Raw genomic sequence first — 19,256 nt, forward strand, 5'->3', positions numbered from 1 at the left:
TTAAAGTCAGTGTTGACATTTATTTTCTTTCCAATTGTATCTCAATCACATCTACTGGGATAACACACACACACACACACACACACACACACACACACTATATAATGCACTGCAGATATCAAGGCAGAGAGGTTGAACTAATTTAGATCAAACACCTAACACCCAGTGAGGTTGAAAATGGATGATTTTTCTTATATTAGGAGTAAGCTACAGTCACACACTCATCTGTGCAAGTGGACTGAAGGAGTATCTTGGAAAAGTAAAACAGAACAGTCAGTCAGCAAAATGTCAGGACACACAGCCACACTAACTGCCTGATGGATATATATTGCACAGGGCTCAAATAAGGATATCTCAAACTACAGCTATAAAAAGTATAAATGGAAGAGTGGCAGATGACAAAAAAAGACTTACTGAGCAGGCAGGCTACTAGAACTCTTTCCAAACTATCAAGGAAATATGAATTCAAATAAGGTCTTTTCCATTGTTTTACCACTTCGATATCATCAGCTATGCTAACCATGCAATCTGCTTCCTGCTTAATGAGACTGCAATTATTCTCCACACTACAATTAACTTGTAAGTTCTGATGAAGTATGTGTGTGCTTTTTCTGCATTTAGAAATGAAGGCCACACTTCTGTAACCATATACTAAAACACCAGTGAAGATCACAAGTCTTGCATATCAGCCATATTTGTCAGCATCAAAAAGAAAAAAAAGATAATCACGTCACCAGCCTTATCCAGGCTATACCATTTACTATCAGAAGATATCTTGTAAGCAGTCACAGAAATGTTAATGGCAACTCTGACTGTGGTATCATAAATGCAAAAGATTTGAGCAAAGGTGTTACAAAAATAAATGCAGGAATCAGGCATCAGCAACTTGCACAGACTTAAAAATAAATAGCTATCACTGTCCATTTTCTTAAAGCAAACCTTTTCATAAAACCTTGCAATGATAAGAAAGTACACGCACAAATACCTTGAGATTGGTTTGGTCTGAACAGTAATACTATAATTTTTACAGTGATTTACTACTTTGGTATTGGACTAATGAATCTGACTTACATGAAATTCAAGTGCTCCACTAAAACGAACCCATCTGTATGAATAAAAAACAGTAATAATGTTGACTTTAGTATTTTTATCCAAAATCTACTCTTCTACAGCAAAACATACTAAATCAAAAACTCTTAAGCTAGTGTTCAGAATACCAGAAAAGTCTTGTTGTTTATGATTTAGAATGCAAATAAACTGCAATAATAACCAAACAATAAATACTTATTGAAATTGACTTACATTTGCCATCAGAGTTCCGGCAGATAACTTTGTGGTCTTCTGTAGCATCAATTACATCCAGTACCTCTCCTGGTTTTACTGCAAGATACAGTTTTTCCTTTTTTCCTTGAATGACATTTGATTCTACAACTGCTTTATTAATAACATTAATTTCTCCAGTGTACTAAAAGAAAAGAAAAAACAAAGTGGTCTTTTAATGGCTGCTATGAGTAATTATCAGCTTCTCAACAAGACAATTTTTACCACCCAAAAGGAACAAATAAATTGCAGCACCAACCATAATTAGCGAGCCCAGCAGCTAAAGAAGTGGCAGGGGGACTGGAAAAGTAGCAGCATTTTATCAGCTCACTTAACCCATGGGGAGAGGATTTCAGCACAGAACAGCCCCTGTGGGATATCTATACTTGCTTATCAGTTACTAGTGCATGCTCCAAAACCTGTTACCAGTCTGACTGGCTCAGTATCACTGCACTTTGGGTGTAAGAGTGGGACATGCATAAAGAATAACACTAAAAACCACTTTGGCAGCAATTATAACATTGTGGTACTGGAAACGTAGCAGCATTTTATCAGCTCACTTAACCCAGGGGGAGAGGATTTCAGCACAGAACAACAGCCCCTGTGGGATATATATACTTGCTTATCAGTTACTAGTGCATGCTCCAAAACCTGTTACCAGTCTGACTGGCTCAGTATCACTGCACTTTGGGTGTAAGAGTGGGACATGCATAAAGAATAACACTAAAAACCACTTTGGCAGCAATTATAACATTGTTCATAAGTTCATAGGTAGGTACTATGCTATCGGCCCTGGGGCCTATACAAGCCCAGCCAAAAAGGTACCCTGGCTTTTGCCACCCAAGAAAATTATTTTCCTGTGCCACTGTCGAGCAGAGCCACAGAGGTGATCTTCCTATTTCCCATCCAATCATCAAGATTTTTCTTGAAGAGTGCTAATGAAGAGCTTTGTTTGATATAGACAGGTAGTTTATTCCAGAGTATGGGAAGTCTCTGGGACAATCTATCCCTCCAGCATGTTCTGTTTATTGTGGTGACAAGGTTTAGGTCCCTACAGCATGTAGCTCGGATGGGTTGGGATTTCTTTAAGTGGAGCATGTCCAACAGCTCTGGGTTTGACATAGCTTTGTATGTTAGGCAGAGATCACCTCTAAGTAGGTGATATGCAACGGAGTAAAGCTGGAGTTTTTTGAGATGGTCTGCGTAGGGCATCTGTTTGACGCCAGTAATCCTCTTTGTGAGGTATTTCTGCAGCCTTTCCAGTTGTTGTAGATGTCTTGTGAGGTACATACCAAAAGGGGCACTGTACTCTATAATGGGTCTAATGAGTGATGAGTAGAGGGGAGCAATGACCTCTTTTTTTCTGGATGAGAAACCTTTTGTGATGAGGTGTGCCACGTAGAAGGATTTCCTGACTACTGTGGCGATGTGATTATCAAAGGAGAGACTACTGTCCACCTGTGTCCCAAGGTCTCTTATCACACTTTCGGTGTTAAGTATACTACCGCCTATGTTGTAGTTCATGGGTACAGAGTTTTTAACAAAGGGGATGACAATGCACTATTTGGCATTGAGCTTGAGGCCATGGCTTTGACACCAGGCATCTGTCTCAGTGAGGCACTTTTGTAGGATGTCCACATCGTTAGGAGTTTCGATTATGGCTCCTAGTTTGCAGTCATCTGTGAACTTTGTAAGCCAAAGACCTTCTTTGTTAGCCTGTACTTCAGAGAAGTAGATACCAAACAGGAGAGGACCCAGGACTGAACCCTGTCTTGGGATTCCACAATATCCTATCCGACTAAAGGAAAAATATCAGATAAGGACTAGGTAAGTTAGGTGACTCAGTCCTCCAAAATCAAGGAAATGCTCTAGAGGTAGCTGATGGCCAACTAAGTAGGTGCCAAAAATATATAATGAAGAAATGGAGATTTCTTGGATGATGCAGTTGTGTAGAGACAATGTTTTTACCTGTATGTGCCCTAATGACCTGAATTTATTTATGAATTAGGGCTAGCAGAAGGCTGGCAAAGGTAGTTGAGAACGGAGTTCCTTTCAATCTATTTCTTTTCGAACAATGATATACCCAACATATACTGACTGCTGAACAAAGGGAAGAAGCAAGGCACATCATATGATTCATGGAAGGCAACATTTGCAGTTGAGTTACTAGAGACATCCTAGCTCTGTATGGGGGGGGGGGGGGGGGCAGTGCTCACTTCATCATGGACATCACAGAAATTGGGGCAAAGGGGTGATTTAAATGGGACACGCACAAATTTAAAATACAAACAAACTAAGCAGACAACATTCATTTAATTGCTGGTTTAATGACAAGTATGAGTTATCAGCCTACCAAGCTAACACTTTTCTCTCTCCAGAACCATGAAAATATTGCATCAGTAAACTAGACTAAAGTGCTGGGTTTGTCTAAGACATTTTGTATTGGAGGACCTGATGGAATAATGCACTGTGTCCAAGCCAAAGCAAAAGATAAACAGTGCTGCAGGAAGAGAAGGAAACAAATGGAATTTAACATACAGATCACCTGGAATGGATGAAGGAAAAAAAGACGCTTGTGTTGCAGCAGTATAATGTGATTGCAATCTCTTACTGCCAGAATTGTTGTCTAACACCTAAATCATTTACATGCAACATAAAGTACACAGTGGAATCTTACCTACAACATTTTGAGTAAAATAATTAACCATAACCATATTATATTCATTCATCCGATATGTAGTCAGACAGCCTTTTATATTAATCTCTTTTTTACACTTTGAAGTGTTATTTAGTTAGCTGGATTACAGTGGACAACAATTTTTTCAGAGATGAACTTTATTTTTATTTTCATTGGTCATTTTTTGGTCAAGTAGTTATACGCACTTCACTGCTCAGACAGCTTTTTAAGCAGGAACTACTGCAAAATGACAGTCCAAAGGTTACTTCTGATAGCAGATTGTTACTCTTTTAAACTTCCTGTCATTAGACTGTTACTTTTCAACCAAGAGTTTTCAAGTGGGTCGGTGTCCCTGATTCCCCCACACTCACATAATCTTGCACACACACACACACACACACACACACACACACACACACACACACACACACACACACACACACACACACACACACAAACATGTATAATAATGTCTAGCTCTCTAGCGTTCCTCCCTAATGTTTTAAACACAAAATGTCAAAGAAACTCAAGAGGTCAACTCACATAAAATATTTTCCCCTTATTTATTTTATTTTCCAAAGGGATTATAACATTGTTTCTACACCTGTAAGTGAATGTAGAGGACAATCCAGTCAGAAAGTAACTTCTTCATTTTGACAACAAAATGTGCCAGTCCCACTGGACGTTATTTTTTTCCATTCAAAAAATATTTAATAATAAAGAAGGAACCAGACTAAGTCTTTTCGTTTCCCCATCCAGCAGGGACACAGGTGGAATCCCAGGGGTGTATTTTCTGCTTCCCATCCAGTCATCCAGGTTCCTCTTAAAGAGGGCTAGAGAGAAACTATACTTGACATGAAGAGGCAGTGGATTCCATAGATGGAGGAGTCTTTGGGACAGAATTCTATCTCGCTGACAAGTTCTATTAATGTCAGACCAGCTTGAGGCCTTGCGTGTGGGTTGCACGAGTGGAGTTTGACTTACAGATATGCAACAACTCCATCAAGGCTGGGTCTGAGATGGTCTTGTAACCAGACACAGGTCACCTCTGAGCAGTCTGTATGAGACTGACTAGTGGGACAGGGCTTTTAGCTTATCAGTATAAGACATGTTTGAGACCCTGGATTTTCCTGGTCAAGAACCTCTGTGGTCTCTCCAGCTGCTGCATGTGCTTGGCAAGGTACATGCTGAAGGGGCATTGTACTCAATAATGGGTCTGATAAGGGAGGAGTACAGGGATGTTATGACCTCCTTGTTCCTGGATGAAATACACTTACGTATCAGGTGGGTCATGTAGAAAGCCTTCCGTACAATGTAGGCAAAAAGGTGGTCAAAAGTCAGGTTGCTATCAACCTGGGTGCCCAAGTTCCTCATGACTGATTGCATGCTTAGTATGTTGTTATTAATATGATAATTAGTGAGGACTCCATTTTCCCCAAGGGGGAATAATGATACATTTCTTGGCATTCAGTTTGAGGCCATGCTTCTGGCACCAGTCATTTGTTTAGGTAAGGCCCTCTTGGAAGATGTTCACATCACTAGGGGAATTTAAGACAGTACCCAGCTTGCAGTCATCTGCAAACTTGGTAAGCCACAGACCACTGGTTTTGACTTGCACCTGAGAAAAGTATATCTCAAACAGTAGAGGCCCCAAGACTGATCCTTGGGGTACATTTATCATTATGGGTCTACTACTAGAGGTGTCTTCCTCTATTTTGACTGAGTGGGTTCTCTCAGTGAGACAGTTAGCTACCCATCTGGTAACATACAGGTTGATGCCTAACTGGGAGAGTTTATCTCTTATGTCTGAGTGGAGAATAGTGTCGAAGGCTTTGGCTAGGTCAAGGTAGGCTGTCTTCCCCTCATCCATAGCTTTGGTGACTGTTATTGAAGAAGTCGACCAAGTTTAACAGGAATTATCTTCCTTTGACAAAACCAAACTGCGTGGGGTCAAGCATTCGAAGGTTGCCAATGTCCTTGTTCATAAGGTCCATGATAATGTGTTTCATGGCCTTGCAGATCAGGCTAGTTAGGCTGATGGGCCTATAATTGCCTGAGTCAGTGAATGCTCCAGCTTTGTGTAGAGGGATCACAGTGGCTGTCATCCATTTGGCTAGGATGAAGCTGGTGCTCAGGCTTTGGTTGAACAGGATGCCTAATGGAGCTAACAATTAATGCCTGAGTTCATGTAGGATACAGCCAGGGATGTTGCTGGGTCCCATGGAGACTGTATTTTTTTGCCTTTGAAAAGGCATTAATAACCTGCTCCCTGGTGATGAGGGGAGGGGGGGGCAGGTGCTGGGGATGTCCTGGTTTACCGATGGGGGAGGGGGGTGAAGTTTTCACTGAACCTGTCTGCTAGTAGGTTGGCTATATCTATGGCGTTTGTGTATGTGGTGTTAGTGACCACCAGTTCAGAGCACATTTGGGTGTTACCTTTCAAACTGCAGATGTATTTGAAGAAGGCCTTGTGATTGTCCTTAGTGGATGTGGCCAATTTGGACTCGAAGTTAGCCTTAGATGATTCTACTAGTGACCTTCTTTGCTTGTTCAGACAAAGGCAAGAGTTCTTCCGACTTGGCACATGCTCCTTCTTGGTCCTGGACAGCAATTTTTTCCTTTTATTATAAAGCTTGTTTATTGTTACTGTCCACCAGACAGGTTTACTCTTCCTTGAGGAAAATTATTTGGTCCTGTCAGGTATTGCTGATTCCATACAGCTATGCAGGTTCTCATATATTTTTTTGGTGTATAATTGGACATAAGTGCTAGTTCCTACTGAAGGAACAGTGGCTGAGAAGCTGCTGATAACTGCTTTCAGGAGACTGTAGTTAGCTTTGGAAAAGTTTTTTTGTTTGACCCTGACAAGGGGGGGAGGGTCAGGGGGGATGGTGACTTTGAAGGTGATCGTTTTATGGTCAGATCTTATCAAGGAGGATGACACTGTAGGGGTGCTACAGGGGCTAGTAATGTTGGTTAGTACCAGGTCCAGGATTTTTTCACCTCTCGTAGGGGTGCCAACGAGGTGATACAATGCATTTAACATTGACAAAGTCAAGGAATCTCTGGACGTTCATGTTTGGGCTAGAAATAGGTCTTCTACTCTATGGTTGGGTAGGTAAATTCACCCAGGATCAGGTTAGAGGGTTGACTTTTGGTGGGTTTAAGTAGGTTCAGCTAGGTGGAGTGGGTGTCTTGAGTCATGGTTAGGAGTCTGTAGCTAGCTATGATTTGAATAGGTGTTTTGCCAACAGTTACCAGAACATGGAGTGTCTCCTGTACATCATACTATTTGACCAGCCTGGAGGTTTGCATGTTTTTGATAACTACTGAAACTCCATCTCCTTTGGCTTTGTAGCCCTCTGTTTTGGGTCTGAAAGTATGGTAGGATGAGTAACCTGGTAAGGATGGAGTTCTCTCCACAGCTTTGAACCAGGTTTCAGTGACTGCAGAAATGTCAGCATCATCTAGGGCAAGGAATGCTTGCAATGAGTGCAGTTTCATGCTCCTAATGTTTAGCAACATGACCTTTAAATTTTGTTTAGAAGAATTTTTCATGTTGGTAATTTTGTGCTCATGACTTTGCCTAAAACAGGCACTATGGAGGAGGTAAGAAACTTTGCCAGAAGCCTGAAGCCCAGGGGAGACAGATGAAGGCCATCTCTGGCAAAGTATCGTGGTCTGTTAATTATGTCCTCCCAGGCTGTCAGGTACTGATCTCCTTGGAATGACACCAGAAACTAAGCCACACGTTAAAGTCAATAATTTTCTGTTTGTATTGAGGCATCACTCTGGGTGACAGTAGGATGCTGCTTAAGGCTAGGGACATACCTGCCTGGGACACGTATTCAGTGAGCTCAATCATGTCTCTCTTCATACAGTCCAGAGAGGTGTGTCTGAAGTCATTCACACCAACATGGACTATGACAGAGTCATAACAGTACCTGTTAAGAGACTTGAGTGCATGTGTGATATGGTGGATCCTAGCACCTGACAAGCAACTTTATCATGACTTTTTCCCTGTCTAGCCTGGTGAGGGGCATATCTGTGTGTCTCACAATAGTCTCCTATGATAGTATGTTGGGTTTGTGGCTGGGCCTTAGAGGCTGTGAGACAGAAGAATGTGTAATATGTGTGATGCTTGGTGCTGTGGGTTGTGATGTGTGTGTGTGTGTGTGTGTGTGTGTGTGTGTGTGTGTTTGCTTAGGAGGTCTCTTTCGTTTAGATTTGTTTTTGTTCAGAACATTCACATATGTAGAAGTGTGTTGTACAGGTGTTGGTGGTGTTAGAGGTGTGGTGTTTGTAGTGTTTGTGCAGACAACCTTCTCAGTGCCAGATGTACTGGCTTGTCACTGAGACAGCAAGGATTTTAGGTTCTTAATGTAACTGCATCTCTCACATATTGTGTTCTTAGTTGGCAGCAGTAGAGGGTTGTCCATCTACATAAGACAGTTGCTACACTGTCTCAGGATGCCCATATCAACCAGACTAGCAGGAGAAACCACAGGAAATTGTCCAACCATGCTTGTCAGAATATTTGGAAGAGAAGTTGGGGATAGTAGAGTGGGTACTATCTGAGGAGAGTACCTATAGGTGTGAGTAGGGCAGGATAAAATCAATACAGTAGCTACAAGTGAAGTCCTCACTTACAAAGGAGTGCTGGTAAGGGGAATAATGCAGCTGAGATACCTCACAAATGGTTAAAATAGTACAGCAGTGGTGCACGATGTGCAAACAAGCACAAACACACAAAACACAGGGTTGAAATACCACAAAACGAAAGTTAAATAGAAACACTGGAATTGACAAATCTACCCTTGTCCCTGAGCTCTTTGTTAAACACCCTGTACCAGACAAGTTCCAACCAGTTCACTTACTTCCACTTAGTGCAGATAAGCCTCGGTCAACACAAGATGCTGTAGCAGGAAACAAAGGAATCACACAAACAGATCTGGACACAGCAAAACCTATAACCAGTAGTTCTAAATCAAGTCTAAGCTACAGAAACAAGGTGCACCAATTTTAGAAAAAAACAGTTCAAATTAAGCAGCCACAATAAGTCTTCAAACAGGAATTCCCAGATCAGAATGACAAAATCTACCCTTTCCTCCCAATGTGCAGACCACAAACCTTCTTAATGTAAAATAACTGGCCTGATGCTCAAGTGCTTAAACTAGAACTAAGACACTTTTAGAATAACAGACACACTAAGATTTCAACCAGCAATTCCCAACTTAGAAGGGTGTAAGCTACCTCTCCTGCCACAAGAGTGTAAACCACAAACCTTCTTAATGTAAAATAACTGGCTTGAAGCCGAAGTCACTTTTAGAATAATAGCCACACTAAGATTTCATCCAGCAACTCCAAACTTAGAAGGATGTAAGCTACCTCTCCTGCCACAAGTGTACAGACCACAAAGCTTCCCAATATAGAACAAGTGGTCTGAAGCCCAAGTACTTAAACCAAAAAGCTTAGAATAATAGTTACAATTTAATTAGGCTACTAACAAGCAGTAATAAAAGCAGCAGAATAAATGCAACTGAATACTTTTAAGAACAAACAGCAAATGCAAAATAAAGTAATAACTTAGGAAGAAACACAAATACAGTAAAAGCAGATGAATAAAGTGCTATTTTCTTTCTTTTTTAAGGGTAAGTGGAAAGGAGGAAGCAAAATAATTCAAGGTTGTGAAACTAAGGGTTTGGGCCTTCTCAGATGACCTCTCTCTGCTTAGTATAATAAGCTGAAAAGAGAGGACTGGGATGAGTGTCCAAAATGAGATTTGTAGTAGGACGGACAACTCAAAAGCCACCAAATTTCAGAACACCACAAAAACTGGGAGGGTGAGAGAGGAAAAATGAAGTCAGATATATTCAGAGCACGCAGGGCACACAAATTGTTGTTTGTCTTTCGGCTTTTCCCGGTTAGGGGTCGCCACAGCAGAACTCCAGTCCGCTAATGATTGGCAGTAGATTTTCACGAACGCCGAGGTGCCAGCTCGACGTTCAACCTTCAACGAAGGCACGCCCAATTATGCATGTCTTTCGAATGCCCACCCAACCGCAGGGAGGACATGCAGATGCAGGGCACACAAATACTTCAGCTAAATGCAGACATTTCTAAATAAAACAGCAATGTTATTTCTCAGTTCTCCCCACTAATTAACTGATGCTATTCACAGTTTGCAAAGTAATTCTTTGGTAACTTTAACTGACCCTAGCCAAGAACTCTTAAAACTCCAACAGAACAGAAAAAATTAACTTAAAACAAATGTAACACTAGAATAAGATACAAAATCAGAAGTGATCTAACCTTAAATGAAAAGCTTCAAATCAAAATAAAATACAGTCAGATATATTTAGATCAAAGAAATGGATGGGTATAAAGTGTGAGACAATTTAGGAGCTCCTGTAGGAGTAAAAGCATGAGGTAAGAGAATTTACTCTTATTAACAAAGAAACATTTTGTGAAGTTATATTTGATACTTTTTTCAATGGAAAAATTTCTTGGAGAATACAAAAAAAAAAAAAAAAAAAAAGACTGTAACCCATGATATCTTTATGTGATATAAGCATTTAACAGGGAAAGAAAAAAGAAAATGCATGTACAACTTTGAACAGAGATAGAAAGAGAGAATTTGAAAGGATATTTGAAAGCTTTATGTAAATAAGTACTGAACACTGCTAAAGTTTATGACAAAAGTGGTTTATGGACTGGTGGTTGGGATTGTAATACTGTGTTAAAAATAAAGAGAGAGAAAAATTATGCATATACAAAGCATGATAAATATGGAGGGGACTACAGGTGTTGTAAAATACTGGGGCAATCCTAAACCTTTTTTTGTAGAAAAGGAGTAGAGTTAAGTAGCTGTAAAAAAAAAAAAAAAAAAAAGTTATATTTGTAGGGAAATGGGACATGATGCAAAAAATGTGAGTTGAAATGTTATAAATTTAACAAAATTGGATGGATTGCAAAAAATGAAAATAAGAGTAAGGAAAAAGAAAGAGAAGAAAATGAATGGGGAGAATAAATTTTAGTAGTAGTTGTAGAAACAGAAGAAAAATTAGATTAGGAAAAAATAATAATAAAAGAGGATATAGAAGAAGGTTCTGAAATAAGTGACAAAGAAGACAAACTGGGAGGGAGTAAAAGAAAAAAGAACTCTATTTGTAAAAGACAGAAAAAGAAAATTGAATGGGATAAGTACACAAGAAAAAAGAAACAAAATTGATAAAAAGAGAAGTAGTATAGAGCTACTTAAGCAAAATAGTAAAGGAAGATGGCAATATAATGAGAGAAATAAAAATGTAAAAGGAGAAATAGAAAGAACTCAGGAAAATATTATGAATAGTGTTGTACAATATGCACAAGAAATGTTTAAAGAAAAAGGTAGAGAAAAAATTAATAGTAAAAAGTTTAACAGAAATAAAGAGTTGTAAAAGGAGATTTCTTTAAATGAGCTAAATAAAGGATTAGGACAAGTTGTTGTGTCTTTCGGCTTTTTCCCAGTTAAGGGGTCACCACAGCAGAACTCCGGTCCGCTAATGATTGGCAGTAGATTTTTACGTGCCGAGTTGCCACCTCTGATGCACAACCTTCAATGAAGGTACGCCCATTCACGCATATCTCCACACAGATGACGTTCTAACTGAGAATCGAATGGGACAACGTCTTACTGTGAGGCGAAAACACTACCACAGCACCACCACCGCAGATTACACTGCAGGACCAGATGGAATAGAGTATGAAATATATTAAAATTTAAGGGAATGGCAATATTTTTTAAAGATTTTGAATGAATGGTTAAATGAAGGTTTTGTGTATAAAGAATTATGTAGAAGAATACTTAAATTCATATGAAGGAAGGAAAATAGAAGACAATTAAAAAACTGCAGACCAATAGTACTGAATAATAATGATTATAAGATCGTTATGAAAATAATACAAATGAGATTTGAAACTAAAATGGAAAATAATAGGGAAGATAGTATATATAATATAAATGGGAAGGGCTGTGAAGAATTATTAATGACAGATAAATTGTGGATGGTATTAGGAAAAGAAAAGAAGTGAAAATTATGATAGTAGATATTAATAAGGCATTTGACACAACTGGACACTAAATCTTATTGGTAATAATGACAGAATATAATATAAGTCAGAAAGTTAGGAAATTGTGTACATTAGTGTATAGTAATAATAAAGTAAAAATACTTGTTAATCGGTTGGCTAAGCCAAGAGGTACACATGAAGAGTGGTACACCCTTTGCATTAGTTGTGAATGTGATAAAATAAATTACAAAATGACGGAGGTGAGGTATTATAACAACTGAAGGGTTAAGAATTCCAGTTCTCTTTATATATGCAGATGACATTATAATGATTGCAAAAAAAAAAAAAAAAAAAAACAGAATTTGGATAAATAAATAATAATTTGTACAAATGAGTGTCTAGAGGTGGTAGAGGTGGCTTTAAATAAAATGAAAAGTAAAGGCTTACATGCTATAGTAAAGACATTAGATATATATTTTACAATGAATTAAGTTTACATGTTAGATACAAAATTTGGGAATAAATATCTAAGTGGAATTTAATGGAAAAAAATAGAAGAAAATAAACAAGCCTGCCTCTTCTGAAGAATATTTAAAATTATCATTCAGATAAAAGGGCTTATTTGATAAATTCTGTACTGTTGGAAAAATAGCATAGTTAGCAAATGTATTTACGTTGTCAACAATATTTAAAAAAATAATTACTGCAAACATTTATTTCATTTATATGTGGTTCTAGATTAAACCCAGTCAAAAGAGTAGTTTTGTATGTAAATAAAGAGGAATGAGGTTTTGTGTTAATTAACCCAGTGATATTTGTATAACATGTTAAAATGGATATATGAAAGATGATAAATTAAGTACAAGCAAAGCACACTGCTGGAGAGACAGCACACTGTAGTCCAGAAGGCTTTATTAAACACAATTAATGCCAACAAAGTGGATAACTCATTTTCATCCAAACCAAGTTAGACTTCATCAGATATCAAACATTAACCTGACACATTCCTATATAAAGTAGATTTAAAAAGTTTTTAACCAATCAAACAATACCAATTAGTTTGTATCATCCATAAAAAGACATAATAAATAAATAAAACCTCTGATGCATCTTAAAATTTTTCTTTCCAACTGTCAAAGATATTCAAAATGCATTTACTCATATTTAAAACCATTTAAATGTTATACATGTAAAAAAAAAAAAATATATATATATATATATATATATATATATATATATACACACACACACACACACACATATATATATATATATATATATATATATATATATATATATATATATATATATGCATATGGAGAAATTCATATTTTATTGCCTCTTCTGAATGTATTTTAGTTTTTGGACACTAGATGGTAGCATTTGTACATTTTTATAAATTACAAAACTTTTTATATAAAAAAAAATTCTCCATATGCATATATATATATATATATATATATATATATATATATATATATATTACATTTATAACATTTAAATGGTTTTAAACATGCGTAAATGCATTTTGAATGTCTGACACTTGGAAAGAAAAATTTTAAGATACGTCAGAGGTTTTATTTATTTATGTCTTTTTACGGATAATTAAAACTAACTGGTATTGTTTGGTCAAAAGCTTTTTAAATCTACTTCATATAGGAATGTGTCAAGTTAATGTTTGTTATCTGATGAAGTCTGACATGGTTTGGATGAAAACTAATTATCCACTTTGTTGGCGTTAACTGTGTTTAATAATGCCTTCTAGACTACATTGTGCTGTCTCTCCAGCAGTATGCTTTGCTTGTATTTGATTTTTGTTTTTTTTTGGCACACTTTCCTTGAACTTTTGGTTAAAGATGATAAATTAGTAGTGAAACTGTATAAATGTAAGTATACTACATTTTGGGGTATGGTAAAAAACAATAAAAGAAAAAAAATAAATGAAAAAAAATGTTACTAAGAAAAATATTTAAGTGGAAAAAATTGATGATAAAGAAAAAGATAGAAAAGTATGGTATAAAAATGTAAAGATAAAACATTACTATGTAAAACTCTGGGAAAATCTAATAGATGAAAGCATTAAGGCTATAAAAATAAGAAGCAAATTGTGTAATCAGAAAGTAGAATGTCAAGATTTTTTGTAGAGTCTAATAAAAGATAAATTGCTAGTAAAAGGAAATATTCCATTAAAATATATGGAACACATGCTTTTCAAATTAAAAGAGTAAAAAGTTATGGGGAAACCTATGTAAAGAAGATTGAAGATTTAAAAATGAAAAAAAAAACATGGATATAAGAACAGAAGTAAAGAATATGTTAAAAGAATATACAAAAAGCTATTTTATGCTATATGGAATTAAAGAGTAAATAAAATTATGTTTAATGGTAGAAGGATTTTAACAATATTAAGATGGTGGTTATAGAAGAAAGAGTGGGTTTCTAATAGGGATGAAAAGTTAGCATGGTTGTAAAGAAAATTATGGCTATGTGTAAATAGATTTGTATATCTATATATTTTTACATTTGTAAATATGCAAATATTTTGAAAATTAGTTCTTTCTGTGCATAAATAAAGGACCCCTACTTTTTCACTAGATGTCATGGGATCTTTTATATCTACCTGAACTACCAGCAATTCAGGCAGATGGGGCCCTTGGTTTAACATCTCATTCAAAGGACAACACACTTAAGACTGTCATCACCCCCTATGCTGCACTGCATTTCCAGCAAGCCATCTACATGATGCAAGAAGAGAACCCACATCCTTCTACATCAAAGGTATGTTTCCTACCTTTTGCTCCACTGATGCTGACAGTTTAACTATTAGACAAATATATTCCAGGATTTTGGGAGGTGCTGGGTTAAATACTTGTTTTTCCATCATGTTTGAGTAATCTGCTACTGAAGTCTCTGTTTATAGTATTTAATGGATGCACTGGACTTGTGAATAAACAATGGGTTCAGAAAAAAAACATGTCTATAATGCTGTGGCAAATGAGAACAAAATCACCTCTTCAAAATTCTGTACGACACTGAATAGAGGGACAGAGTTTTCAGCTTTTCTTGACAGCTCAGCTCTTTTTGCTTAAGAACCTTTGGGGTCTTTCAAATGTTTGATATGTTTGGTGATTTAAATCCGGAACAGCATGTGGTACTCAATAAATAGTCAATGATGACCATACGGGACTGATTACCTCTTTAGATGATTATATTCCTTTGGCAACTAGGTTTTCCTGACAACTGTTAGTACATGATGGTCAAAAGAGAGGGAATTACCAACCCAAGTTCCCAGGTCCCTGACTACATTTTTGTTTTATAATGGTGTGTTGTCTATATAGTATGATGAAAGGAGAGGTGTCTGCCAAGAGGTATGGTACTATACCTTTTAGCATTTAGTTTGAATCCATTTGTAGTACACCATGAGTAAATGAGGGAGATTTCTCGTGCTATCAAATAATGCAATTCGTGACTCCTCCACACACACTGCTATGCAAATGTTACAATACACAGAGCTCTGTTCATCTTTTGTTTTGTGATTTCATACTTGTTTTCTTTTCCTTGAACTAATGTCACATTAAAATATGTTCTCAAGCATCACCTTTTCTCCTTCTTTTTCTATAATATTTGAATGCACACTGGTAACACTTTCTATTTGCACAATTTCATTCTGGATTTCAATCACATTACTTCCACAATAACCTTTGTGTTCATCATTTACTAATCCCCATCATCCCACTTTTGTAAGCTTTTCTTATACTCCTGTGACAGATTCTCAGCAATGCTTCCCTTCTACAGATTGTTCTCTTCCACACTTTAACTAATAACCAATGCACAAATCAAAACCCAAATAAAACAATGAAGAAGAAGCCAGGATCAGAATTCTCCACATTGTTTATTACCACACAAATTTAGTGCTTTTATCTGATTAAAATCAACTTCTTCAGAATAACATTTCAACAGAAATAAATTATTTTATACCTTTAAAACAGCTACATGGTCCTAATAAAAAACAGCATATAACAAACATAAACACATAATACAAATTGAATTCTTTTTAAACTTGATAAAAAATGTTAAAACCAAAGAACCATTTTCTTTTTAATTGGAACTATGATTAATCAAATTATCAAATGGGATAGGCTGCCTTTAATCTAAGCACACTACTAATATAGACTGTTTCATTTAACTGAGGTAACACAGTGACATCACACTTCAACTGAAATTTACATTTTTTTAAATTGCTAAAAGATATCCAACAGCCCTCCCCTTTGACCCAAGTCAACATGATCAATGACAAAAATAGTTCTTCATTTACTTACCCTCATTATCCCACTCTCGTAAACTGTCCTTATAATCCTGTGACTCATTCTCAGCAATACTTCCTGTCTATAGATTGCTCTCTTCCACATATTCTTGGAAGCGCATCCAGAAATGGCAAATACTTTTAGATTTTATACAGTCCACCCTATATTTTTCTATTGTGTCTCCTCTCCCCATGTCTCATACTTTTCTTAGGCATGATCTTTTGTTAAACAATTTTGCTTTCTGCAAAATAATATAATGCCCTTCTGAGTCCTTGTATTATAACATTCAGTAAATTACTTATTACATTATGTTTTACAGTGACTTCACAAAACACAGACTAGCCTCTAATTCAGAAGTCATTTGTCTCTTTTTTCGCACCAAATATACACTGCATTTTGTGGTTCAGTTCTTAATATTTCAATCATGATGGCAGCACACAATTGCATAAAAAACCCTCTGCCTCCTCTTCATATCATAAATTATCAGTTTAAAATTTACCCAAGGACCTTTATCTGCTAACTCCACAGAAGGATAATGCATAATAAACAACACAAACTCTGCCTAAAAATCATTATCCACCTGCATAATTGCCCTTAACTGCACTATGGTATAGTCAGGAATTTCAAATCAGTTATCTGAAATCAGTATCTATTAGGAGGCTGCTAACCTGTGGAAAAAGCATGCAACATGTTCCTTCTATACCCCAGCATCTATTTTTTTTTTATTTACCTTTAACAGTGTCATCATAAAATCCTGTGGTCTGTTCACAGTGACAGCAGCTGCTCTCTCTCTCTCCCTTTCATATTATTTCCTTGCAGCTACTTTTGAATACTCCCTATTTCTTAGGCACAAGTCACTAGGATAATGGCAAGCACCATGGAACATATGTCTCATTGAACTGTGCTTAATGTTATGGCAAAGTCACCTCAAGCAACTCCTCAGACTTCTTCAATTCATTTCCCCTTCTGCCACTTACAAACCCCAGGAAATGTTTGCCTCATCTTAACTGGAATTGCTTTCAACTTTTCATCTAGTGACCCACCATCCTGGATTTTTACAGTGTCATACTCATAGGTTCATAACTTCATACTAGGCTATCTGCCCTAGGGCATTTATAAGCCGAGCCAGAGTGTGTGTGGCTTTCGCACCCCTTGGAATGAGAATACTATGCCCATTTAGGGTTTAGTTTACTGTGCCTCTGTCTAGTAGTGACACAGAGATGACCCCCGGGGTAAACCTACGATCTCCCATTCACTCATCAAGATTTCTCTTGAAGAGAGTCAGTGAGGGGCTCTGCCTAACATGGACTGGGATTCTGTTCCAGAGTGTAGGGAGCCTCTGGGTTATGAATCTGTCCCTCCAGCACATCCTATTTATTTCTGAGTTGAGGTTCAAATCTCTCGCTCTCGTGGCTCTGGTGGATTTGGATTTTCTGAGGTGGAGCATGTCCATTAATTTCGGATTGGACATGGCCTTATACATCAGGCATAGATCGCCTCTGAGTAGGCGTTATGCGACTGAATAGAACTGGAGTTTCTTCAGCCAGGCAGCATATGACATATGTTTGAGACCCTTGATCCTCTTGGTGAGGTACTTTTGAGGTCTTTCTAGTTGCTGCAGGTGTTGGGTAAGGTACATCCCAAATGGGGCACTGTACTCAATTATGGGCCTGATAAGGGAAGAGTATAGGGGCACAATGACCTCTCTTGATCTAGATGTGAATCCTTTCATGATAAGGTGGGTAATATAGAACGTCTCTCCTTTCTGCACCAAATATAACACATTCAGTTTCCCCAGTATTTTCAGCAGATTTTCAACTCTGTTAATGTTATCTGTCTTCATGTTCAAACTCCCTTCCTCTACCATGAGTTCTTTTTTTTCCAGACTAAGGAAACAGGCAAAGGAGGCAATAGTATGGCTATTTCATTAACATTTGCATTCGTTGTATGCTATTTTATATGCATATGTGTGTGTATATATATATATATATATATATATATATATATATATATATATATGTATTCATGGGTTCCATTTATATATATATATATATATATATATATATATATATATATATATATATATATATATACATGGTTTCCATTCACATTGCAGACAGTTCAGAATGCCGACAATCATATGGCCGACACCATATGATCGAAATTCGGAATGCAGACAATGCAGAACCAGCATCTCACTATAATGCGGAATGGAAAGATTTCCATTCCTGCACTGTAGTGCGATCTTGGAGTTGGTATATTAAAGTTACAGGGTTGTGGGGGCAAGCCCCCAACAGGGGGTGCAGGTGGGTGAAGCCCCCCTGCTAGCAGTTTAAAGGAAATTTTATTTTCCTTTGTTATGGTCTACCTTCAATGTCGAGATTTCGAATGTCGTTCATATGGTGTTGGCCATATGGTTGTCGGCATTCTGAAATTTCGGCATAGTGAAGTAGATCCATATACATATACATATACATATATATATATATATAGATATATATATATATATATATATACATACACACACATTTTATATATATATATATATATATATATATATATATATATATATATATATATATATATATATATATATATATATATCTATGGGTCTATGACATTTCGCCGAAAATCCACTTCGCAGAAAATTTCTGACATAGGGTCCAAATTGCCAAAAATCCATTTAGCTGAAAATAGTACTGACAGTGTATCTGCCCTTTTCCCCACTGTAGTGCGATCTTGGAGTGAGAATATTAAAGTGAGGGGGTGTGGGGGGGCATGGCCCCCCACCCAATACAGTTTAATATTGTCTAGTATTGTTATCTATTGAGCAGTCCCTATTAAAAGGGTTAGTAAGTATTTTATAACCTGAGTAGGTAGGGGCTATGCCCCCACACCCCCCC

At 37.0% G+C, this 19,256-nt stretch overlaps 1 protein-coding gene across 2 annotated transcripts in view; it reads right to left on the reverse strand.

Annotated features, from left to right (window-relative positions):
* Positions 1 to 19,256, reverse strand: part of FYB2 (FYN binding protein 2) — a 1,416,888-nt gene that overhangs the window by 906 nt on the left and 1,396,726 nt on the right. For both annotated transcript variants that reach the window (XM_044085512.1, XM_044085511.1), the window contains 2 exons: positions 1,303 to 1,465; positions 1,072 to 1,105 (listed from right to left, as the gene is read on the reverse strand). In XM_044085512.1, the coding sequence (XP_043941447.1) occupies positions 1,072 to 1,105; positions 1,303 to 1,465 (197 nt within the window). The remainder of the gene's footprint in view (positions 1 to 1,071; positions 1,106 to 1,302; positions 1,466 to 19,256) is intronic.

This window comes from Protopterus annectens, chromosome 10.part0 (genome assembly GCF_019279795.1).
Source record: "Protopterus annectens isolate FY-2018-M chromosome 10.part0, PAN1.0, whole genome shotgun sequence".
Taxonomy (NCBI): domain Eukaryota; kingdom Metazoa; phylum Chordata; order Ceratodontiformes; family Protopteridae; genus Protopterus; species Protopterus annectens.